Raw genomic sequence first — 27275 nt, 5'->3', positions numbered from 1 at the left:
TCTATGTTTAGGCAACCAGATCAAATATTAGGTGTTTCTGTGTGAGCTATTGTCTAAGCTTGCAGTGTAGATCTAGCTGATGCTGTCCATAGGGGCTGGAAAACTATTCTGCCTGGTTGAATATCTGCATTTAATAGCCAAAACTCTCTAGACTCCTCTTATCTCCACTGTGATGGGATGAGCTCACATGGAGACATCCATATGAAGACATATACACTGAAACATTTCAATGTACAAGATAGCTTTTCTGCTGCAGACTTCAGGAAAAAAAGAAAGAAAAAAAAAAAAAAAAGTTTCCTGGCACTTGGGCTTATATGGTATAGGAGTAATGGAAAACAAATATCAGAATCTTCAAAGTCTAGATCAATAACAAGAAGGACAAGCTGCCTTTCAGACATCCAGAACAATTTATTCTTACAGTTTATTAATCATTCCACACTGAGAAAATCAAAGTTTACAGAATAAAAATATCAAAACCAAAAATGTAAATTTTTTAAAACAAACAAGAGTGGCCATGGAGCAAACACGACAATTATGGTGCCCCTTTGGCCACGGCTTCTTCCAGTGGCAGAGTTTTGCTACCAAGCTAGATCCTATTGATTTCCACATATTCTGTGTGTTGTGTTGAAGGATCAAGCCTCAAATACAACCGTTTCCCCAGAGGGTCAGCAAGCTCTACCAGGAGGTACAGCCCAGTACAGCTCAGATGAGAGTTACAGTTTTGTGATAAAGTACACATACAGCTCCCATGCTGGAGATCACCTGAGTTCAGACTCTACACAAATGTTAATAGCTAGCAAAATAAAATCCTGTCATAGTTTTCCTGCTATTGCTTACAGGTCCCATACCAGCAACGTGTCTCTCTTAATTTACAGGAAACAAAGACAAAACATGGAGAGAGAGGCCATGAGCCAACCTGGCTAGGGAAAGTAGAATAAAACACTGGGGCAGTGGGAGACAAGACTCGTTATCTGCTTCACTGGATAACCATGTGCATGCTAGAAGCAGATGAAATATTAGCCTTCCCCAGTCAAATGCCAAGAGTGGGACAAGCCAGGTCAGCTGAACTGCAGTGCTTAACGGAGTTATGTTAATAGTAACTAGAGTGTATTAACCTAATGAAGCACAGGCACTAGTACCACTGCTCGCAGACTTCAGAGCAGCTGACAGGTTTGGAAACCTACCATCTATTGCATACATACAGGTTGTTGTTTGCTCCCATACAAAATAACAGCATAAAGTAGACCATTACATATCTCTCTGTATAAAGACACATATTATGAATTAGTCTTATTCCAGCAGGAATAAAATAAAATAAAACAACAACAACAACAAAACAGAAAGTATAAATATCAAAGCTATGGAGTAAGAGTAACTCAGGCATGGATAGTATAAATATCAAGGCTATGATGTGAGAGTAACTCAACAGGAATACGAACTAGTAAAACAATGATACATTTTATCACAAAACAGAAAATTACACAAACATTCATAAGCATCTATAGGTAATCTGGTCAATTTGGGCATCATTTAGAGTCAATGAAACGAAACCCATGCCTTAAGCCAGTGAGTCATTTGGCCTATATACATATACATATGTATATATGTGTAAAGCTACGTACATATGTAGACAAAGCTATATATATACATGTACATGTATATGTATATATATTGCAGTACAAGTATATATATAAAGCAGTGTATATATGTTAATATATTTGGCATAAATAAATATATGCATATATATATAGGCAACATGGTGAGCCCCTAAAGGACTTGTTCCTTCTCATTGTCTGTTTCAGGCATAGCTGCCTACATTTTGTCAGATGAATGCCATCCTCCCAGGCAAAACATAGCTAAAAAGAGGCAGAAGACGATTCAAACCTCATAAATTCCCAATAACGTAAGTACATGTCAAGTATTGCATATGCTGAAGTTGTGCTTGAGTCTGTCCTCAGATGCCTTTATGCTAGGCTCTTTGGAGCTCTGCAGCTACAAAAGGTGTAGACATATTAATCTGCTGCCACAGTCTGCAGCATCCTTCCCTGATCTAGGGTAAAGTGGGATAGGGATAGGGATAGGGATAGGGATGGGGATAGGGATAGGGATAGGATAGGATAGGATAGGATAGGATAGGATAGGATAGGATAGGATAGGATAGGATAGGATGGAATAGGATAGGATAGGATGGAATAGAATAGAATAGAATAGAATAGAATAGAATAGAATAGAATAGAATAGAATAGAATAGAATAGAATAGAATAGAATAGAATAGAATAGAATAATCACTAAATACAGCAGGCGTGTAATAATGTAGTAACTGTTGTGGAGATAGTTTGCAATAATTGGAAGAGGGGAGCAACGATAAATACGTGTGCATACTGAACCATGAAGGAGTCCAGTAAGATGCAATCTGGTTCTTCTGTAGCAAGGCATTGATTTCACAAGCTTAGATCTAAATGCTGCAATTCCCTGGGGAGTTATCACCACAGCTGGGAAAAGGCAGGCTTTCTATGGCTTCGTCTATATTTATGGGGAAAAATCATCCAGCACTTTCTGCAGAAGACACCACTTAGGATCTCAGTTACCCTTTCTTTTAGGATCAGCTATTTCAGCACTTGTTCCACCACAGGGCCAGTGAAATATAGAACTTTCTTGGTAATTATTCTCCTATCATATTCTCAGAAACCCCACAACGGCCCAGGCAATCTGCAACATGGTTAACCATCTTCACTAACACAAGTTTCAAACCATTGTCTACACTCTCTATGGCTTTATCCCATCATGAACAGGCAAAAAGCACTGCTGGTGGTTACACAGAGTTCCTCCCTCTGCCTTGTAGAGAAAGATCCCCATTCGGCAGAGAATCAGAGCCCATTAGTCATTAGTGATGAACATGAGGAGAAATAGGGATGAGGATTAGCAAAGAAAGAGGAGAAAAAGAGAACTCCCAAGTGTGAAATCGGGACATTTTGGATTAACGAGGCTGGGAAGCCTGTGAGCAGGAGCAGTCTTTATGCATCTCAATGTAGTAAAAGAAAGAGCGAGGAGGCCAGACTGAAATAAGACTGAAGTACAAAGTTGTCATGATATGACTGAGAAATCAGGGGGATGAAGGAAGAAGAATTACGTGGTGGTGGTGGCAGATGCTCCACCAGACTTCCCACAGATCAGCCAGAGAGAAAAAGGCTGATTGCGTAATCTATCTGAAACCAACATATTTGCATAATTAACCTTAATTTCCTCACGGGATTCATTTTCCACCCGTTATTTGAACTGTCATTCTCAGTTCCACAATGGCTGGGACAAAGCGGTTTTATGCATGCTTTTTGATTTCAAAAGCTCTGATTCCTCCTTTTCTTGTAGGAGCATTTAACAGCTGAACCAGACAACCCAAAATCCAGGGTCATTTATTTAATACCACAGAAGGTATTCAGAAATCCAAGCAGTGCAATAATGAGATGGCTGATCTGGCTGATAGCTCTTCCAGTGTGAGGGATTTATTTTTTTTTAGATTTCATATTTTCCTGGTTCCTTCCCACTTACCATCTCTGCTTGGCGAGTCACACAAAGACAGCGGAATGGGTAAGCAGAACAAAAAAGATAGCTGTAAAACCACAAAATCAGCACAAAATCAGCACCTGGAGTTATCTGTAATGCTCCACGGGGATTATTGCAGTTACCCCAACTAGGAAAAACAGAGGATAAGACTGGGAGAGGATCTTATCCTGTTCTTATGTCCAGAGGCAGCAGTTCCCTCACAGTGCCCCATTGCTTTGCTCCCTGGGGCAAAAAGGACCCAGCCAGAGGGGACCTGGACAACCAGAGAGCAACCACAGCCAAATAACCAGGGGCTGCTGATGCTGCAGTCTCTGGCATAGTTTGCAGTACTTCTCTTTCCCTTCCTTTATCACACTCCATTATTCCTCCTTATTATAATGTACTCTACGGCTGTCAGCAGACTCCAGCTGGAATCAAGAGCCCTTGTACGAAGTCTTGAGCATGTGCACAGTAAGAGCTGATTTCTATTTTAGCAGCTAATGATTGAATGGGAGATGGGGAAGGGGGAGAAGAAAATCATTTCAGACTGATCTAAATGCATCAGTTTAGCTGTAAGCAAATATTTTATTTTCCCATCCTCTTTTACTCCTTCGAAAATGTGTAAGAAACACATCATTTAAATATTTACATTTTCCTCCTTTTCTCCAGTGGAAGTTACTCACTGAATTCACATTACATTTCAGAGGAAGAATTTGAAAATTACTTCATTTTAAAACTAGATTTTTGGTCAACCTATTTTTTTTTTCTTCTCTTATACGATTTTAAAAACTGCTACGTAGAAAGCTGGAGTGCTTAAACAGTTTCTACACTTTCTTTCTCCTGACATCTCACCTGATCCATGGACATAGATGTGTCTTGCAGTACATTTATTAGCTCTTATACCAGAGATGGACCTCTTTGATAGAACAGCAAATTGAAAGGCAAAGTAACTGCTCTGGGGGACAGGGTGAGGTCTGAGCCCAATTAATAAAATGGCATACCTGTCACTGGTAGTATCATAGAAGAGGAAAAGGATGGATGAGCTGAACCTACAAAGAGAGAGAAATTCTTGATGTTGCATTGATTTGCTCTCCTGGCAAAGAGCCAGCCCATTCCAGCACCAAAGCAATGATGAGGGAAGAGTCAGGCTAGGTCTGACAGCTTTGCCTCTGCACAGCAAACTTAATAATTGTCAAGTTTGTATTCTGACCATTTATACATGTTTCCAGCCCGGATATTAACATATCTGCCAAGCTGATATCTGCCAAAGGTGGGCATGAAGTGGCTGTATCTCACAGGGAATGGGATTCAGCTAGGGTCTTTATTTCATATGAGACTGGAAAGGAAGACTTTCAAGGTGCCAAGCAAGCAATTGGAAACATGCTTCAAACAGGATCTCATTTTCCCAACAAATGGAACCTAAAACTTCACCAGTGCAAGAAATCCACTGAATTTCTCCCTTATCCTGAAAAGAAAGCTATAAACTTTAGCCAGTGTGAGGTACCATCAGGTTTTTGACAAGAGGTTCTGTAAGAGTGGTATCTTGATAAATGTTTCTGTGCTGAATGCTGTGGGGAGAACTGAGAAAGGGGAGAATATTCCTTATCTAGCTTCATTAAAGGCATTATATTTTAACAAAGGGGAAAACAACACTTCGGGGGAATACAGTTTTGGTGCACTAATTAGAAAGAATGACTTTGTTCAGGCTTGAATGTGCATTTGCAAGAAACTGGAATTACTATTCAGTTGAATTAAAGGATTAAAGGCCAAAACGGCCTAATTCATCATCAAGAGTCATTTGTTTTTCATAAAACTAATTTAAAAGCTTCAAATATTTATAATCTCTGACTTTTCAATAGGTTGTGTCCTTTTCTGGGACTGGCACGCTGATGGGTTATTTCCATTGTAGCAAGACATTCCTTCATCCTGATAGCACTACATGAAATTACGAATGGAAAAAAAAAAAAAAAAATGACTGTCCTGATGGAGGAGGAAAGGTCAAACAAGAGCTGTGACTACCATACCTGAAACACACTGAACTGGATGCTGTTCGAAATCAGACAAATCTATAAAGAAGGGGAGAAAATCCTGGGTTAATACCGAATCAGCAAGTCCAGTGAGATAGGTGATTCATTCCTACAGTCAGAGCAGCAACGAGGCAACGATGGCCAAGTTGCTCCCAAGAGGTGCAAAGGGGCTTGCCCAAACATCCCTGTTGCCCAAACATCTTGCCTGCTGCAAGTCACAAAGGCTGGTGTTTGTCTCAGCTACCATTATGCACATGTAACCTCTGAAATAGTCATCTGGGTTCTGTTACAGTCACTGTGGGGAAGGAAATCTTTCTAGGGTGCAATTCATCTAAAACCTTGAGCAATTCTGAGAGATGCTTAGACGTACCTTTTGGAGTACCTTACTGTGAAGAGAGGATAGATGACCTCATCTTCTAGGAGCAAGGAGAAAAAAGAAAGGCTTATTCTCCTATTTTCTTCCCAATATATGATTATCTGCTCCCAGATTCATGCTTCCTTTTGCAATATTGCAGTTAGCATGAGAAATCACAAAGACCAAGCAGGAGGCAGCTGTATCCTCCCAATAGATGTCATCTCCAACAGTATGGGAGTTTTGCAGTCACTGATCTCTCCACCCTGAGCCCCAAGCAGGTTGTTCCTTAGGACCGAAGTGCTGAGTTGGTGGGGTGTGGACCCTCTGTGAACAGGTCAATATCACACTGATGTGATGCCAAAGCAAAAACCTTACCTGGCTCAGTCATGGGTGACAGCCACTCATCCCTAATGCTGCTGTCGTTGGTACATCGTATGTTGAGGGGCGTCCAGATGTTTTTTCCGTTCACCTTCTTGCATGTGCGTGTGCCAGAGATAGGAGGTCGTTTATCATAACCCGCCTGGCATTTGAAATATAATACTTGCCCCACAGAATAATCGTTGTCCTTTTTTAAAGAGGCATGTGGAACAGTCTTGGGTGTACCACAAAATCCTGGGAAATTACAAGGCAGCACGCGGTTAGACAGATACATCTGACCTACTGCTTTTATTTCTGGATCAAAGTGATCTGTGTTTGTACAAAATGCAGTCGAGTAGGGTGCACCAATCCTTCCTAGCTCTCTATGAGAGTGTAAAGAAGTAATTTGCTTACACCTGTTCAGCCAAGATGGTATTATAGCAATTTCTTATTTCTCTCTGACTATAAAATATAATCAAAAATTGCTCATCTTCATTCTTATACTGCTTCCATGGAAATCAGTGGGAGAAGTTGTACAATAAGGAGCAGGCTTTACCTTACCTGAAAGGTTTTCTTGCTTTGGAGGTGCAGGGCTCTGTGTTTTTCTCGTCTCCTGTGTAAAATTTAACTCCACCGTGGGAGCATTTGAAAACAAAATTTTCTCATCTGTGAGAGAAGATACATTTGTTGAATTACAACAGGATAAATAGCAGAGCTAAGCCTGAATACCCAAACTTTTACAGGCAGGATAGACCTGTTGTAAGTTTTAATTTCCACAGATAAGCACAAAAGGTCATTTCTTAGAGCAATGCCCTGATGCATCTTACCCTGACAAACTCATTGGAAAAACACCACTGCAAGTGCAAAGAAAGGTCAAGTAATCACTCACCAATGCATTCAAATTCCTTGTAGACCCAAGAAACAGTCCCTGATATATTCCGACACCGAATTCCCAAGTACTGCCCGCTTCTCCTCCTGTAGCCCTCATCACATACATAATACAGCTTGGTATCCACTGGATATGTTTCAGCAGCAACATCAGCAAATTCAGTCATTGGAACAGGTGGGCATTTGCCTGCAAACAGAAAACCCATGAATCAGAGCAGGCTATGCATCTACCTTACTCACCACGGATTTCCAGTATCTTTCTGTGTTATCAATACCAGATCATTGACAGAGCTCAATTAGGTGCCTGGAGCCTAATTCTGCTCCCAGTAAGAGGGCTGAAGTTGCAGAGGTAGAAGAAAGCATTTTCAAGAGGTTCACCTAAGCTGCCTAATGGAAATCCAGGCTGGCAAGAAAATCATCTGTGTGAAATGCAATTCAAGCTGTCACTCCCGGTGAGTTCTGCATTAATGCATTTATACCTGGAAACCTATGGGGCTGTGACGTTGAATTTGGATAGATAACGCCTCCTGAATGCAGGTTTCCTTAGAAATAGCTCTCCAAGTGCAGAGCTACCTCTTGGGCTGCTGGCAGGCTCAAGGTGAGACAGGACAGCACTTCTGGAGAAAAAACATACCTTGTGGGAGGTTTGAAAGTCACCCACGTGCATGCAGCATGAACAGCCAGGTCTGTCTGCAACTGTGCCTGGTTGTTCTGGAAGGGAACCTAGGGTCAGCTGAGTCAACATGCAATGCAAATTCAGCTTCCTCTCTCTCCTCTTCCTCCTAAAGAAGGACTGCTCCCTTGTGGGAGGGCTGAGGGATGAAACTGGGTGTCATGAAGGGAATGTGAGGGCAGCAGAGCTTTGGTTTTGATTGTCTCCATGTCAAGGAGATACTCTGATTGTCTGTTGAAACTATTAGTTATTTTAAGTTCATGGCTTTGTGTATTTTTCATCATCATCATCATCATTTTAAAGTAACACCTCCCTTCAAAGCCTTATTCGCAATGGAGTTGGCTGCTGTCATTGATTCTATATATATGGATTTGTATAGGGCACAGAAAATCCCGACCTTGGGAATCTCCATTAAGTAACACAAAACCCACACTTATCTACAATTTTTAGGAAGGAGGCACTGACCCAGTGCCCTTGTGTTTTTTTTTTTGTTTTTTTTTTTTTTTTTTTTTTCTAGAGGAGGAAGGATGCTGGAGCCAGGATGTGCTGCAGCAGCTGTTGGGAGCCACCAGGCAGCTCACACCTGCTCCAGCCCCAGCTGCCCAAAGCAGGCAGTTGAGCCCTGTCTTTCTGCACTCAGCAGCTGGGCAGCATGCAACACTACCCACAATTTCTTAATGAAGCTGCAGACAGTCATATCGTAGAGCTGCTGCCTGCATCAGAGCGCGTAGCCCTGAATCTATGGAGTGAAGCTTAATAAGCAAAACTAAGTCATTAAAAGTTGGGATCATCTACAAGCAAACATTGGGAAGGAGATTACACTCTCAGTTCTGTCTGAGCACACCAAAGAGAAGCTTACTGTGAAATAAGTTTGCAAACCTAAATATAACTTGTCCCCAAACAAGGATGTTAAGTGCTGTGTCATCAGCAAATTGCATCTAAATATACTTCTCAATCAGTTGGAAATGAATTTAGATCATTTCAGTGCACTTGAAAAGCCCACAGAAGTTGATCTGCAGACCCAGAAGATGATAAAGACACGGCTTAATGATTATTTAAGGCTTAAAGGCTGAGAAATTTGAAAATAAAACACACTGGCTGCACTGGGGTGGGCGCTCAGTATCTTTGGGTGCATGACCTGTGGCCCTTTATGCTTATGCATAATAGTAACAGCTATTATGAGTAAAATGTCTTAGTCACTGTGTCTTCACATTTTCTGCAGCCATAATTAATGCAGCCTTGGCAACCGGCAAGAATGACTGCGAAAGGGCCTTGAATTCCTGCTCGTTGTTCATTTGGCATCTGCCCTTGACTCCCAAAGTGCCTTCTTGAAACAAAGCCATGCTGACAGCAAAACAATCAGTGTTTCCCAGGCCCAGTCCTGCAATGCCCTTTTCTTTCAGAGCCACCCATCATTTTCTCCCTTTGATATTTTGTGCCCTTTTTTGCTTTTCATTATCCTGCCACTTGGTAAAAGTCACAAAGTTCGAAGAAGGCCACAATCAAAAGTGTTGTGAGTGGTTTAACAGCCAAGCTGCGTAAGGACTATTTTAATGCCCTTGCATCTTTGTGTTATCAAAGGATTCGCTTCATAAACGACATCAGACTGTGGCTTCGAGTGAAGCTACTGCACCCGAAATAGTTAACCACATGGTTTACCACAGACTGTCAGGGTGATTAAAATTAAAGAGTTATCAGATGAGCAGCAAGTTGAGAGCATGTACTCTCACTTTCCCTGTAAGCTAAATGCATGCTTCCCTCAAGACTTCAAAAGCCTCTTTGAAGCAGATTGCAGATCTGAATCTCAGCACAAGGCACACAGACCTACAACTCTTTAGTCTCTTCTTAAGAAAACCCACAGCATCTAGCCTACTCATCATGAAGGACGACTATTGTTTTAGTCAATGATCAAATGAAGTTGGGGTTCTTCTGAACTTGCAGGCATCGGATAAGGGTTGTGCAGAAATGGTGCGCAGGTGGCAGGCAGCAAGCAAAGCCCGACTTCCACTCTGGCTGGTGCTTGTGGATCAACGCATACAAGTTGCAGCTGGATCTCATGCAAAAGTCCTAGGATCTAGCCTTTTTGTTTCATCCCTATCACTCAAATTCTCGCCTTCTCACTTGTAAACCACTGCAGCATCTTCTTTGGCTTTTGCAAGCACATTCCTGCCTCTCTGATCCAGAAAGCATTTGGAAAGAGGAATTTCCTAGGCCTTATCTTGACCGTTCTGGACTTCTGGCTTCCCTCTGTTGGCTTCCACTGCTTCACTGTCACATCATATGTTTGGTTCCATTTTCAAGAGCTTTCTCCTTATCAACAATCACACCCTTTCAAACCATTGGCTTCTCTTCTCATGTTTGACCCATGTGTTTGATGCTGAAGTCATCAGCTCTGGGGCTTATTGAAGTACCAGTCCTCATACTGGGAGGAACCTTGCATGAATATGGGCATGTCAAGACATCTACTGCCATTATTCCTCTTCACTGTCTTTAAGTATCCCATAAATCTTCGAAGGTGCTTTTCTTTCAGTGGTCTTCTACACCTCTTTCAAGAATGGTCAGTGCCCACCATGATGATCAGTATTACTGCTGTACTTTCTTGCCTCATTTTTGGATCCTAAACTTTCTGTGTTTGATAGCTATTGGCATCATGTCTACCCCAAATAAGCCCTAGCTATCAGCCAGGATCTCAGACATCATGGCAGTAGATGCAATGAAAATTCATGATAATGACTACACACTCCATGAAGTCTGCCTAAGAATGGAAACTATAGTTTGGCCACCAAAACCAGAAAGAGCTCCCAGTACTTTGACATTTAACTGCTTCGTAGGCTCAAGCTAATTTCAATAGCTAATGTTCAAACTCCCACGAAGGAAGATTATGTATCCCCCAGATCTGCAGGGGCTGTAGGTGGTGGCATATAGGTGTACAAGGGTGTTTCATGGCATTAGACATCTTGGGGTAGTGTGGGAAGAGTGTGCAAAGAAGAAGGAGACTGGGTGAGGATCATATTTCCTACACATAACAGTCTCTGGCATTCATCACCCCAAAACTTCAGTCTTTGTGCCCAAGGAAATTGGATGGTTTGTCCCTAAAAGACTGCAGTGTGGGTGATAGAAGAGCCAACGGATGGGAAGAAGCCAGGGAACGCTGGAATGGCAGTGCAGATTTACTCCTTGACTAGATTTCTGACTTTCACATTTTTTAAGGGAGGTGAATTTTAATTTTATTGCTGTTTTGCATGTAGATGGGAATTAATTTTAATTTCTTTGAGCTGTTGTAAGAAAATTGAGATTTTATAGAAGGCCAGCACACCTAGGAGTCACTGGCCTCATAGCCTCTGGTGGCCTGATTTTCCATGGCCCAGCTTTCCTTCCACTCCTGCATTCATCCACAGCTGCTCCAAGGCTACACTCCTGCCAGAGTCACTTTAAACGCCACTACCATCCCATAGCACTAGTGACAGAGGTCTTTGGCTCAATGCCCTCGCATCACTTTCAGAAGTCCTCTTGGTGGTTTTGTTTGCCTCCTCACTTCCCTTTACCACATCTTCCACTTCCCCACACCCATGACAAGGTGTTGTATGCCCCTATTTCCCTCTCTTTTGATCCTGACGTCCCATCTACTCTTTCCTTCATTTACAAGCTTCATCACTCCCCCAGTACCATTTTCATCTCCTCTGCACCAAAACTGCTATATGACTCTAAGTAAGTACTCAGGGTTATTACCTAACTATTTTATTATTCCAGCTGGGATTCCTAATTTCTCCCCATATCAATGAGATTTTGATGTTGACAGCATTCCTGTAAATTTTGTATCTAATTTCAAATATTATCAATATTATTAACAGTGGGTGGAGACTTGTAAATTCAGATAATTGATATTTGTGAAACATAAAGTGTACAAAGTAGCTATTGTACTTTTTGGTGTGCTCCCCAAAATTAAGTTTGATGAGTCTTCCAAGACCTGCAAGCCAACTACTTGGTATCTCAGCCACAATATAGGTGGGATTCCTGCTATTACTGCTTAAACATAGGTCTCCAGTGCCATTTCAAATGTCTTAGGGCATCTGGGACCTCCACATCAGCAGTCAGATATCACACAAAAGCTATTGGAGGCCAGTCCCAGGCAGAATATCCAGACATGCCTGCATTTTGGCACACAGACCATGCCCTGTTTTTTTTCTGAGTTCATTGTTGTGTGCTAAATAAAGCTTAACTGCCTTTGGTGACCAACGCATAGTCAAAAAATAAATCACTGTAACTCAGTCATTAAGCAAGGAACATCGACATCAGGGTGAGACTGGGTCGTTAATCAAAATTAGGGAAGATAAACACCACTCTGTGGGAATGGAGAGCTTTTCATGACACGCAAAATAGCCTCTAAGACCTGATGGCACTAGTGATAGAAGTCTTTCTTTCAATGCTCGGACCAATTCAGAAACTCAGTATATTGCTTACTGAGGATCTGTATTTCCCAGCTTCATCCCAACGAATGTATTGCTGCTTTCTTTCCCTACAGGTGAGGCACTAATCTTTTGGATACCCTCAGCACCTAATGCCATTATGTAGGCTCTGAGAAAAGAAAACCACTAGCTAAATCACTATTAATTCCTCTAGCACCATTTTTTTTTTCCCTGAGATTTCCCATCTGAAGTTATTACTGACCCAATATAAAACTTTGCTGACAGCAGACGTGCTGGTGGTATTAGGATTTTTGAAGCTCATCTGTGTTTTTGTTTTCCGAGTTGGCAGGGCTGTGTTAGATAAGGCATCAGAACAACACCTTCTGTACAGAAAAAGAGGATGGGGAAATTTGTAGCAGGTATTTTTAGTTATTTGGTAAACACAGGCAATGAGTCATGCCATGGCGACCTAAACTCAGAATTTCGTCTGTCATGTGGCTTTGTGTCACTGGCACTGACATTATCTTGATATAAAGTTAAAACAGCAAGATATAAAAACAGGGCAATTTTCCCTTAAATACAAAGGTGGTATGAAGGGATCGGTAGGAAACTTGCTGTTTGAAGATCTAGCTAGAAGCTAGAAGCAGAACCAGGCAGTTCACACACCTGCCAGTTCAGAGATGAAGACAGCCTTTCCCCAGAGATGCCAAGAAATCAAACCATGTCAAAATGAAGAGATTTCCCCAGATGTGCCTGAAAAGCTAATTCAGCCCTGGGGGTTCATGCTGCCTGAAACTCTGTGCTCTCTAAATAGAGCATATCTCTTGAAGATGAAACTGATATGGGTGAACAGAAGGAATTGATACCAGCAACTGGACTGAAACGGTAATGAACTTTTTCTAACTTCAAGACTTTTTCCCAAAGGGCCTGATAACAAGCTAGCTATAACTCTGCCTGCTTCTTTCCCATTTGATTAATGTCATTTATGGTCTAGGTGGATTTGTAAGGGGGCAATACATTGGAGATGCAAGGCTGAGCTGCAGACCTGATGTTTACAAAAACTTGCCTGTGAGATTTTTGTTATCTATACTGTAGATTGCACAGAGATTATTTTATGAATTCATCTTAGTAGTAATGAGTCTGCAGTTTAAGGGACAGAAATGCATTGCAGATGAAATATCAGGCACAAGATTTAATGAAGACAGTGATGGAGAAGAGACCAGCCCTACAGGGCAGGAGATGGGCTACAATATTCCTATGTCCTGATCTAAGGAGCAGCAGTTCAGTGTCTGCTGAATGTATTGGTTCTAGAACATGTTTCTATTGAAAAGACATGAGAATGGAGAATGAGTTGGCAGGATGTCTTTTTTAACACTTTGTAGGTGCATGGAAAATTAGGTTTGGGACAAATTTACCTCTCTCATCTCTTGGTTTGATGATGCTAACCAGCTGTTTGCCATTAACCTAGGCAGTGGAATCTTTTTTTTTTTTTTTTTTTTTTTTTTTTTTTTTTTTAAATCAGAATATTTCCATAAACTGCAAGGCTAGAGTACATTTCTCAATGGACTAAGCTTTCTCATCCTCAGAGGTAATTCACAATCATAATTTACTTTCAGGAACCTGCTTTCTTAGCTCCCTCTGTAAGGACTGGAGCTGGACAGATGTCTCTGGAGGACAGTAGACATCTAGCTTACATTTTGCAATGCAAAGCCTACAGGTGCTTCTCACTTTTTGTTGGCTGCAGTGGTGGGTGAACAGTCTTACATGCTTAGATTGGGAATTAGTATGGGTTTGCTAGTGCACTGATTTCATTTTAAAGCTCAGTTGCTGTGAGTTCCCAACAGAGCAACCCAAAGAGTTTGTGTTGCCTTCTGCTAACCCAGATGCTCTTCTGAGCATCTGCTTTCCCTCTTCCTGAACAGCTAACCCCATGCACCCTAACCCCACCTGTTGAGAGACATAGACTAGTGAGTGTCACCCAGCAAACAGCAGACATTTCAATTCCCCTGTAGTCACTAGAAAGAGACTTACAGGATGTGACTCACTGCACCCTTATCTCCAATCTAGTAGATGAACTGTGCCCTAAAAAAACTATTTTACCTTCCCTGGCTATGAAGGGGGTCCACACATCCTCCTTGCTGGAGACTTTGATAGTGCAGGTGGCTGAAGCTAAGTGGGATGAAATCTCACAGCTGGCAGGGAGGCTGGGCAGGGGACTTGGACTGCAAAGGTGGAATTGGAAGAGGGAAAGTTAGAAAAGAGGGAGCGTGTTTCACAAGGGAGGGAAAGGGAGGAAAACTAGCCCAAACAAAGTGCACTGAATAGAAAATGTATGAATCAGAAAATGAGCAACCTTTGTTTTTCTTATTCTGTTGTTTCCGGGTGTTTATAACTCTTGATCTAAGGTAAAGCCACAAAGCTCAAACCCTTTAAAGGCACCCACTACACATAGTAGGGCAGGAGAACACTGTGTCTGGTTTTGAAAATATCATTTGTGAAAGCCTTGTTTTGGTAACATTTGGTTTTTGAATAGGTTTAGCTGTTTTTTTCCTTAAGCCTGTGAGTTCAGTAACATTGGCTCTGAGGTATTTCATCTAAATGAAAGAATACATTACTGAGAAAGAAAATTGGCTTTTTAAGCAGCAGCAGACATTCAGATTCGTTGGCTGTAACTTTCTCAGTCTTTACTTCTGTTGGGTTGGAAGGGCTATTATCCTCTCTGAAAATAATTGAACTGGAGGACAAGCATATGTCTTGGGTAACGCTGAACAAAAGGGCTGGTGGGAATCTTGATTTCTAATGTAGCTTAAGGTCTCATCTCATTTATGACCTTAGCATGGCACTGGTCATTGAGCATTTTGCTGGAGCTCTCAAGAGGGAGATGGAAATTATTTGTCATTGTTGGTGATTTTTCTGACCTTATAAGCATGAAATATTTCGCCAACTGAAGAGGGATGTCTATTCTTTGTTTGGGGGATTGTGCTTTAGAAAATGAGAACATAAAGAAAAAGCAGAAGATGACAGTGCTTCTACTGCTACAGGGATGAGGAATAGGGAAGTGAGCAAAGAAAGTCATCAAAAGATTTTGGCAGTGTGGGTTTTGGAGAACTGTTGGAGGAGATGAAGAGAAGGGTTGGTTCAGAAGATGAAAAATGACGTAGAAAACATCCAAAAGCTTGGATTTGAAGATGCAGTTAGTGTAACAGGAAAGAGAAAGGATTCAGTTGGACATCAGGGAAGAAAGCAGAGGGCCCAAAATCATGATACGATGAAGAAATAGTGAAAAAAGTCAAAGGCAGTGGCTTTCCAAAGGTAGTGGCTAAAGAGTGGATTTTTTACCACAGTAGAAGGGAATCATAAAATCATACAGAATCAGAGAATCATCCATGTTGGAAAAGACCCTTAAGATCAAATTAAAAGGGAAGGACATATGGGGACATATATAGGGAGGAGATTTCTCTATCTCAGGGCAGAAGCAGATACTGCAGGCTCTCTGTCCACAACATTGGCTTTTCCTTAGCACAATCACAATTTTAACAATTTAAAAACTCTTTTATTTCAGTAAAGCTCTGTGTTGGGCACTTTGCTGCTGCAGACCACCACAGCTGGAAGTTTTATATAGGTATTTGCTCTCTATTTGACCTTACAAGAAACACTTGTATGTGTTTGACAACTTTAATTTATTCTGCATTGCATTTCAAATCCACGGGAGCGAGCACTAATATGCAAGTATAATGGGAAAGAAATTCCTCTCATTTAAATGACTGAGATCTGGTACCCATCTTGTGTGAATGAAATTCAGTTGAATGAAATTCTTTCTTTTGTGAGTTTTAATCCTTTCCAGGTCTGACTTGCAAATCTATGCAGTGTATTCCTGTAAGATGAATACCAAGATGGAAAGGTCGTAGGAGCGCAGTCCAGCTTTTATTTTGTATTTGACCCTCACCTAACATACTTCAAGCCTCATCCATGCCTACAGCATCTAGGCATTGCTGCCGTCAGGGTAAATGAGATAAATGTGATGCTCTTCAAGAGAAAATCTAATTTTCTCTTTTCCTCTTTAGCACTAAGATGTAGTTTAATTTACTAAATGAATAATCCCTAGTTTCCCCAGATTTATGTAAGAGGACTTTACTCTCTGCAAAGTACTTTGAGACCCATCAGTGAAACTGCTGTGTAAAACAAAGGCTTTTTATTTTCTTTTTACCCTCGTGATATTTATTCTTGATAGCTCTTTTTGACAGAAACCCTCTTGCAAACAACAACTACAGCAGGATCTATTTACAAAACCGAACTTGCAATACTGGGAAGAGCTGAAAAGAATAAGGCAAAATAACATGAATAGCACTGTATGTACTGGGATTAGAGAGTCCTAGCTGATTTTTGACCAGCTTGACCTAGTCTCTTTCCCTTTACTTTGCTCATATCTGTTCCCAAATCTTCTCGTTCAACCCCATAAGGAATAAAAGCAACAGGTCTAGTGGCCAAAATACTTCAGGCATCTCTACAATAAAAAAAAATAAAATCATAAATTGGTATGTAGGGCAGTTTTTCTACATTGTTGTGTTATTTGCAGGGAGAAATTTATATTTATATAAAACACTATGTTTAAACATTAGGAGAGGCATTCAAAATAAGAAGCTGAGGAAAGAAGAGCTTAGTGGTACCGTGAAGAACGCAATGCTATGCATTTATTCATTCATCAGAGAATTAAATCATATCAAATTGCATAAAATGCAACTACTTAGCACCTCTCGATTTTTTTTTCCAAAAAACAGAAAGATTTCTGATAAATGAGACTTGCCAGCAAGAACTCTCACAATGTGTCCCGGGCAGAGTAATACAGAAAGCGTGATATAGGGGACCTGACTCATCCCAGAACCGATCCCATTTACATATCTCTGGCAGAACATCTCGCAGCGATGCTCTTGCACACAACACTTAAATATTGGCTGTGGGCACTGTCACTTCATTTGGCAATCAAAATAACCTGCAATGGAAAAGGTGTGGAGCTTACAAGGAAAAGCATTTAAACAAAAAAATAACCTGGGGGTTAAATATTTTTTAAGGTATTTCCTGTGTTCATGGCTCGAGTTGGTTGGTTATAAGCATCCCAGCCATCCCTAGAGGTGCGCTGACCATAGTAAAATATGCAGCCCTGGTAGAAATGATCCTTTGGTAGTTAAAATATCAGTGTATCCATGATTCTGCCCTAAGCTGTGTCTGCTGATACCTCTGAACCGAGACATCACCAACAGGTACAGAAGGAAATATCACATTTATCCTGAGAGTTTAAGTTGTATCCCTCTGAACAAAACAGTTTAAATGCAAGCACTCTAAAATATCACCCCATTTCTAATGCGCACACCTGTCACAATAGATAAGCCAAATACAAGCAGTATTACAATATATAAATGTATAAAATTGCACTGAATGAATTAGCTGCCTCCGTTTATAATTTACAGGTACTACTGGTTGGGAGGTGTGGCTGAGCGGTTATTTGGTATCTCTACTACCTGTAGCAAAATAGATGGCACCTTTTAACTAACAGCACGGCTATCAGTTTTACCTGCAGAAACACTGACATTTCAGTGTCTATTTTTATATTTCCTAAAGTTATATGCAAAATGGAAAAACAAATTCAAAGAGTTACCTAAGGCGCCCAAGGTGGCTTTGATCTGCCCACTGTTCCAGTGATGGGTTGGAGGATACATGCATTACTCAGACAAAAAATATTCTGTACTGCTCTGGATTGTCTCCGGTTGCTGGTTTGTGGGCACAAAACCCATTTCTCTCATTTCCTTAGACTAAAAAATTCCTTAAGCTCTTAACATCTTTCCTTACCTGATAGGAGCCAGGATGTTGCGAACATCCTCTGGTAGCCACCACAAAAAAGAAAATCATATTTTCCCTCCCCAAAAAGCAGAAATAGTCATTTACCTGCCCTGTTTCCCTTGACGGATCCAAACAAGAGCCACATCAAAAGGCACTTGAGCTCCATGGGACTTGTTCACATCTTTTCTCCGCAACTCCGAGGATGATGAAGAGTTTCTCAGAAGCGATGGGCTGCTGTTGACTGACCCAATGAGCTGTCTACTGCATGGTTAGACCTATGGGCAGAGCCACCCTGCGTGCGCAGCAAGGACTTTGCTCTCTGGTCAACAAATTGTCGTTCCACTGGCTGTCTCCGCAAGAGACAATAAAGGCTGCCGTCTCTTCTGCTTTTATCCAGGAAATCAAACTTAATGCTCGGCGTCGCAGAGCATGCTGTTATGTGTAGGAAGTGGTTTGACACATCAGAGCTACTGACTCCAGAGCTGTTCCACTGCAGCTGAGGTCAGTAGAAGAGGGCAAGATTTTAAAGGGTTTGTGCAGACACTTAACCTCAAATCTGTGTCGGGACAGGCATCTGAGAAGGACCATCGCTGTAGGATAGATGTCTGGTGTATGACAATGGACATCAGGCACCATCTGTGTGCTCTGCCTCTGAAGAAAAAGGTCCCAGGAGATATTGCTCTGGCTTTTTAGAAGACTTTATCTGCTTCTGATAAGCCCCGCTCCATTTGTGTTTTGGTGTATGACCATCTGCAGTTTCTCTGGGGGACAGATGAACTGAAGGATGGGAGGTTTGATCCAAAAAAAATCTGTTAGGATGGGGCTGGCATATTTGGAAATGGCTTCTTGTGTTCCTAAATTGGGTTTCAGATTCAATGGAACTGGTTCTTCTGAATGTTAATAGAAAAGTGGAAAAGATTAAGGAAATCTTGTGCTTTAACTCTGTGTAGTTTCTCTACAGCCATTTCCACAGAAATTATCATCAATTAGTACCTTGAGAGCTGGTTGAGATAAACTATAGAAAAAAAGGATTTAAACTGTCTGTGGTATTTTCCACTGATGTGGACAGAACAACCTGTAAAATGTATTACCTATAATGTACTTAATATACTATCCATGTTAAATATAATTTTGCCATTTTTATGAAAGCTTTTGTGGGGTTTTACTGATGCAGGTAACCCTCTTAGAGGGTCTGGTGGCAATGGGGCTTTGGCTGGGGATTACTGCCCAAAGCCAAATGCAACAAGTCACAGAGAACAAGTGAGATTTCTGGAGCAACTGCTGTGGCTAAAATGCTCTCTTCACCATACTCTGTAAATGTTGGCTGCTTTTATATCAGTACTGAGGGCACTTTTACCAAATCACCTCCCATATTTAATAGGATAAGAGGAAACACTTATGCCAAAGCCCATAGAGGGACTTGGAGAGATTTGTTCTTGAAACATCTGTCCGACGGTCATAGACCCCAATTTTTCACCTATTTGCAAGATGCCCAGAGATGTGCAACTGCATGTGCAGAACCACAGCCATCTGGGTCATACAGCAGTGAGAGAAATCCCAGGCTTATCCTCACAATCTGTTCTTTCCCTACTAAACACGTGGTGTGTTCCCAGGAGTTGCGGGGATTTACTCCCCAGTTTCTCCTTCTATTTCTTGCCTGGTTAAATTATTGAATTTCTTGGCTATTTGCATGATGGAGAGAGAGATGGGTGGTCAGGTCTGCAATCTTTCCCCTCAATCTACACCCTGCAGTTTTGACTGCAGATGCAGGTTCTCCACTAGCTTAATTTTTCCTTTGGCTGGAAAAGGTCCTTTTTGGAAGGTGAGCTGAGAGCTCCTGCATTCAACCATTTACTTTCAAGCAGCAAATCTCAGTGTAGGTGGATAATAGCCGCTAAGTTTTTATTCGAAATGGTGAGTTTTTCTCCTAGCAAGAGCACGCTATGTACACTCAGCTGTACTGGAAGGAACGGTGACCCCAGGTGGCTAATTGCTACAAGCACAGTTTGCATGGGAACAACCCGTAACTCGGCATTTAGACCTTTTAAAGGTCAGAAAAAACGGTTACTGCTTGTGAGAGCAATTAGTTAGGTCAGCTTTGTGAAATGGGTCAGCTTGCTGAGTGGTTCCTGGAAAAACCAGTGCTGCTTCTGCAAGCAAAAGGTATTCAACTGACCCAAAGCAGAGATGGGTACAGAAAGGGGAGGGTGAGAACAGAGAGACCGAGCGAGGGGGAAAGTCATCAGAAAAGGGAAAAAAAACAACAGGGGTTTATGACAAAAAAGGGAAATCAGCTTTATAATTTTGACGACTAGCAACAGAAGTGTGTGGCAATAAAGGAAAGGGGGTGCTGAAAATCTCAGAAATGTTGGATAATCCTGGATAATGATGGAGAAAACCTGGATGCATCCACGAAAGTGAAGAGGCAAAAGAAGATGCTGGTGTCTCCACTGCTTGTTGAGCTTTCTCCCAGTGATCACCAGGGGTTTGCTGCCCAAGAAGTGCCCTCCTTCAGCAGAGGGCTTGGAAAAAATAGGAATTTCACATGGCCCAGGTCACATAGGGAAGTGAGGATGGCAAACAAAGACTTTGAAGATTATTTGGGTATTTAAACAAAGCCATAAGTCCATGCAAGATGCAGAAAAGGAGTTGCCAGAGAGTAAAACACAAACCCAGCACCAGCTTTCCTTAGGTCTATGTTTAATAAGGGTGTTTCAAAATTCCTTAAAAATGCTTTTAAAAATGTGACCACGTGAACTCCTTTGGTCTGATGCTCAGCACGAACAGCTTCAGTCTGATGAACAGCAGAAGTTGTAAGTGCGTCAGTGCATCTGATGCAGTTTTATCTGGTGGAAAATAGCAGAATCATTCAGAAACTGGGGAGAAAACAAAAATTCATAGAGGTCTGTATCAAGATCTCCCAAGAGTCATGTTTCCTTTACTTTGCCATCACAAATAAAATAGATTAGTACTAAGTTTTCAGTTGTTCATTGCTTATTTTATAAAGCCCCTGATGTTGCAAACAAGAACAAGTCAGTTTAAAGAAAGAACAGCACTGTGATCTTTTTGCAATCTAGTTTAAATATATTTGGTAAATATCCACATAACTCACTAGGATAAGCAACCTTTTTGCTTTCTTTCTTTAATTCGACTTTTACGCTGTCAATCACTCTTGCCTAAGCCCTCTCTTTAAGGGAATAACTCTTCATATGGACCTTGCCAGGGTGTGGGGTGCTCTATAAGCTGCATGCTGTTGATTGCTTATATCGTCCTTGAAATTATGGTGATAGTGGTAGTTAACTCACAGTATTTATTTTTTTTACTTGGGAGGAAATGTGTTGGGAACTTCACCTTAGGCATGGGATGCAGTGTTACCCTGTACCGAACAGCTGTAGCTTGGATAGGTGGGCTTTGCCCTTAGATAGACCACTCTTGGCTTCCTTTGCAGATTACTTAGAGGACTGTCATTAGTGTTTTCAAGAATAATCATTAAAGATGCTATAATAAAACCTGTTCTTCAGGAGTGGCCTCACAATGATGCCTAGATCAGCTCCAGTTTCTTCTTTTTTTTTTTTTTTTTTTTTTTTTTTTTTCAGTCACTCTTTTCTGGCCCAAATCTTTTCCACAATGGAAAAGACATTTGCAATTATAACACTTTTTCCTCTACCACCACCTCAAGGTATAAATATTTTCTTTCCTTGATCTGGAGGATGCTCAGTGCAGACAGAAGCTTTAGGACACAGGAATCTAAAAAAGTCCCTGCTGTCAGCTATTTCAGATTTGCAGAACTTGGTCTGATGTGTGGACGTGTTCACAGGGATGACAAAATTCACTTTTGGCACAAGGGGCCTTCCCATAAATGTCAGAAGCATCCAGTTGTGCTGTAAAACAGAAATATGGGGAAATCCTGGTTATGCCACATGCCAGAAATGATCATCAGATCTTTTTTCCTCAAACCTATTTATTTGCAGTGAACAAATTGTTCTTAACTGCTTTTTATTTCCCAGAACGGTGAGACAGAGCTGACACATGGCATACAAATTTAGCACCTTAAATAGAGCATATCTGACAAGGTCAACAGAGGTTCAAACAGAGATTCTGATTATAGTCAAGAGAGAGTCGCATTGTCCAGACAGTTGTCAAATTTCCCCCTTGAGTCAATGGAGAGAGTCAACAAGTGCATCTAGAGGGTGATTCACCTCCTCTTCTGGACATCTACATTTAGGCGATGAATCACCCATCCCAATTTCTCTCCCTCTCCCCTATCTGCTGACCGTGGAAGCAGCATTTACACTAAACACGGGTCTCTTAAGTGGCTATAGCTGGATGAGGTGAATCCGTTCTGAAAATCCATTCTGAATTTCAGAAAGCAATTTAAGCTGCTTATTTAGTGACTGAGAACAGCTTTCCCCATCAAACATCCTGGACGTGGTTCATTATACTCTTATTAACTATTTCATTCACTGATGCCATGCTCTGTGATAGATACATGAGGTCCATAAAACCGAAGTGGACCTCTAGGGTTCAGTATTCAGTGCTGGGCTAAATCCATCAACCAAGTTGTTCAATGTCTTTTACCAACTGATTAGGCTTCATTTCAAATGCTGGTACTGAAAAGTTAGTATTCAGTTCAAAAGTGTGTATTGAAAAGTACATGGTGTGTTCCTACCTCTCTCAGCAGGTACCAGGAGGGTAAGAAGCAGAGAGGAAGAATCTACATCTTGCCTTCCTTTGCATTTCTCACCATAGCTGTCTCCATGAATATTTATTACACGATGGCTCACTGCCAACAAATTGAGAATATGGGCTTTTTGTTCACAGCCACGGAGATATAGGAAATCCTCTGTTTTTTTCTGAACAAAAAATGCTTCTTCGCATCAAACTTCTCACTATTGGACAAACATCTCTGAGCTGTGTATGTAAAATCAGGCCAGTACGAAGACTCCAGAATGATGCAGTGTCCCTGAAGACCTGTGTGAGAGAAAAACAAAAAACAACCCTCCCACCAACCTACCAACCAAACAATAAATAATAAAAAAAAAAGCTGCCTTCTTAGGCCAGTGTGTACAAGCTCCTAAACCTAAAAAGTTCATACAATCTCATACATGAAACATGGGAAAAACCTAGCTGGATCAGCTAGCCAAGCTTTGTTCCACCAGCACTGGCAGGAGGGGATCCTGGTCCATGAGGGCACTGGAAACAGACTACTTTCCATCCCTTCCTTTCCACCAGCACCCATGGCTGTTGCATTAGCTAAAGGCTACATCTCTGTCCATGCATTTTGGATTTGCTTCTGGTCAACTCTGTCACCTCTATTTGAACCCACCAGTACCATTGTCCTCCACAGCCTCCTGTGGCAGCAGGATAAAGGAGTTTGCTACCCACTGGGTAACAACAGTTCCTACTAAATATCTTCTGTTATTGTAGGATTTGGCAGCTAATGGTCTGCATTCATCATAGCCCTCACCTCCAAGACACAGGTAACCTACCCAGACCCACAGCTTCCCTCTGTTCTTGTTGAAGAGTCCTAGACCTTTGTTGTCCTTTCTTGTAAGGCAACTGCGCTCTGGACATTTTCCAATTTTCCATTTTATAGGGCAGCAAAATGATCTTCCTTATCCCATTCCCAGTGATGGAACCCAACATTTTTTTTGGCTGTTGGTGTTGTTCTCCAAAACCATCAGGTTATTGTGCAGCAACAGCCAAAACACATTCTAGTATTTCCCTGTGGGAATCAAACACCAAGGAAATTATTATTAAAATAAAACAATGTCAATTTAGCAAATATGGAGGAGACATAATTTTTAAACATTTTTCTTCTTGGACTCGGCGTCTGGCTGAGCTTCTGGTTTATGGGAAAAACTCTTTGGACATCCTTAGTTTCCACACACTGAGTGCTGCCCCATCCTCATTAATACAACGATGCCTAGACTGGGTTCCTTAATACTTTCCCATGTAAAATACAGCTGCACAGCACAGGTAACATTTTTTCTATAGATATTCTTATTTACATTCATCATTTTTCTGGCCCAAGCAGAAGAAAATTGGGACTAAAATTATGCTGATAAATTACACATTTTATGAACATATTTGTTTCTTCCTTTCTCCTTTATATCACAGTCAACTTGCAATTAATCTAGTATATTTAGTCCTGTAAAGAGCACACAAATCTTGAGAGGGTCTCTGTAGTGAGCTCCTTATCCAAGATGCCCCATCTCTTTGCATGACTTTAGTAAGAATTTTTACATTATCTGTCAAGCTAGGTTATATATGGTAGTTGAATTATAAGGTGAGTACCCAATTAGCTGGAAAATCCCTGAAAAGGAGGAGTCTTTAAATGGTTCAAAATCATGTCAAAATGGAAGAGCATATTGAGTGGCCCTGTTTAACCGTTGCAAGAGAAGGATGTGGTGACAGGTGTTCCCCAGGTTATGCTGTGGGGCTGTTTAACATTTGCAAGTTATCTGGGCAAAGAATACAGACAATCCTTTCTGCACTTGCAGAAGATGCTAAGCCAGGAGGGACTATGCATATATTAAAGGGCAGTAAGGGAATTCAAAGTGACCACAATGTACTGGATAGAAAAATTAGGCTTCAATTTAGAGAACAAGTGCGAGCAACGTACGTAGGCAGAATAAAACTGCCTACCTGCAAAGTGGAATAGTTGCATCACTGACTAGACAGCTCTTCTGAAAACAAACTAGGGCTCACATGCAAAAGACCAATAGACCACGTCACACAGAGAAAAATGTACATATAATTCTGAAATGTATAAAATTTGTAAGCAATCCCTTGTTTTATGCTGTGACAGTAATTGTCCATGGCTGTCCAATAAAGTCATGGATAGGATGCTGTGACCAGCAGTGGTCCCCACACAGTTAGGAAAGCACGAAGCAGCAGCAGGCAGTTGAGAGGAAAGCAAGGAGAATGACAAAAGGGGTCTAAAAAACATGACCTAAAAGGAAAGACTGAATAACTTGAGACTGTCTGAAGAACAATGATAAAGAAGGTGGCAAGATAACAGTCTTGAACAAAGGTTAAGGTGGAGCTGATTCTACCTGGGCATGTAGTAAATGACCTCTCAATTTTCGTTTTCATTAGCTCTTATTTGCCATCTAACCCACCTCTCTGGGCAGTCTCAGAGAATGACTGTTTTTTGTACCAACTAGACCTTCTTTAGCCCAGAGAAAGTGCTTGGCCTTCAGTTTTAAAGGAGCCTGTGACTGTACCAGCTCCAAGACTAAGATTTGTATAAAATAATGGTGTTGTTTGTTCCAAAAGAAGTCAGACAGAAACTCTATGTGATATCTGACTTGAATATTGGAAATGCTAGATCTGCCTTTTTCTGACCAACGAGGTTTTCTTCCCTGCCCAATAACTAGACACCAACGGTGAGACACCTTCACACCTTTAGAAACGCACAGAGGAGATGTCTACACTTGAGCTGGCTGTCTAGACTCCCTTTGCCATCAATGAAGACACAAAGACTAAACTAGGTCATGGTGGTATCTTAGAAAACACGTTTTAAATAGGTCAGGTGGAACATGCCCCCTAAGTATCTGGTTTTCCCTGTTGAAAATAAAGAGGACCTAGAAGATAAACTCACAGATAGATACCTTGTATTCTAGGCATCTAAAATCAGAGGAGATGAATCTGACCTCCAAAAAATTTTGAAGCTCAGGCTTTATACTATAAAGCTACTACTAACAGTAAAGCATGCTACAAATAGTATAGCTACTACTAGTAGTAAAGCATACTATTCCCACCCCACCGTTGGCCCTTACATTGCCATAACCCTAAGTGAACTTCCCATTGTTGAAGACCACCATTAGAAATCTTTCTGGTTTATAAGGCAGCTTTCTATGTTGTTTTTTGTTTTGCTTTGCTTTGTTTTGTTTTTAGTTTTACGAGCAGGGTAGTTGTTTCTCTTTAGGGGTTCTGTGAAGGCACATTTAATCTCAGCTGTGTGAATTTTGTTGAGTCAGCTCTGAAGTTACCACCTCATAGGAAGCTGTTGCAGATGTTCCAAAAAAAAAAAAAAACGGGGCTAAATACTACACCACAGAAATAAATGTGAGTGCTTGCATTTCAGTTAGTTGTTCATAATCCAGTACCTTTTTCCTGAAAGTGAGAAAAAAATGGACTGTAGGACTATATAGATTTTGATCCTTACAGGAATGCAAAAATAACTTTTAAATGCAAATATCAGGGGTAGGAAATGTTTAGAAGTTGAGTTAGAGTTCTTCAGCTCGAGTAACTTGGAGGTTTCTAAATCTAACCACTAACCAAGAAATGTTAGTGTGTAAGTGAGAAAATCGGTGTGGTCCTCAGGAAGGAAGTACAGAGTGAGAAAATGAAAAGTTGAATGTAGAAAGGTCAGGATGCATTTTGCATCAGCAAGGCTAAAGAAACAGAAAATAGTATGAGTTGTTCCTCTGTGAGCATAAATTATTAAAGCTGAGCTTTTTATTCACTGCAGATTAAGAAGTCATGCCCTGTTTTTTGCTCCTAATGAGGCCCAGGACTCTTTTATAACATGATTCTGAGAAGTCCCCAAGCCTCTTCTTACAGTATCAAGAGAAATCCTTCAAATAATTGCCAGAGTAACCCAGGCTGAGACTGTTACAAAAGTCAGACCTCATGCTTGGGGACATCATTTTAAAATCCTAATTTCCTGTGGTTGCTTTAGGATTTTCTCTTTGGGGTGTTTTTCTAATGCATATTCAGCTGATTCATATACTGCCATGGCACCAGCATTCAAGGGCTTGTAGATAAAGGCAATTTAAAATGGGTCACCTAAGATTGCTCTGGTTAATGGGGGAGCACGATGCCAGTAAACAGAGCTATGTCTGAAGAGAGAAACTCATGGGTGAAATACTAAGCAGTTAGCTTGCTGGTTTCCTTTCCATTGGGTTAGATTTCTGTGACCCCACTTCGTTACTGGTACCTTGATATTGTTTTCATGGACCAAACACTATCTGTGCAGTGGAGGTGTGGGGTTGGGATGGGCACCTCAGTGCTAGAAAATAACCACGAGATGATGGACATTTGAGGCGCAGGGTTTTGAGTGACCCAAATGGGCGGGGCTGCCAGACAAGGAAACATTTGGGGATAAATAGGGTGGTTTTCACCTTTTCTCACTTACCATTAGAAGTTGATGTAGACAGACGTTTGAGCTAGTCACCCATCTGTC

The 27275-nt window shown here is 41.2% G+C and overlaps 1 protein-coding gene across 1 annotated transcript; it reads right to left on the bottom strand.

The window, feature by feature from the left end:
* On the bottom strand, positions 1-18251 carry IL2RA (interleukin 2 receptor subunit alpha). The gene is made up of 7 exons (XM_082780536.1): positions 18188-18251; positions 7170-7355; positions 6842-6946; positions 6299-6535; positions 5566-5607; positions 4543-4590; positions 1-3608 (listed from the first exon to the last, which is right to left on the bottom strand). The coding sequence occupies exons 1-7, from the start codon at positions 18246-18248 to the stop codon at positions 3565-3567; spliced, it is 723 nt and encodes a 240-aa protein (XP_082636662.1). The 5' UTR covers positions 18249-18251; the 3' UTR covers positions 1-3564.
* Between the last annotated feature and the right edge of the window lie 9024 nt (positions 18252-27275).

This window comes from Aythya marila (assembly GCF_965140915.1).
Source record: "Aythya marila genome assembly, chromosome: 1".
NCBI lineage: Eukaryota > Metazoa > Chordata > Aves > Anseriformes > Anatidae > Aythya > Aythya marila.
This window is presented reverse-complemented; position numbering and strand designations above follow the sequence as displayed.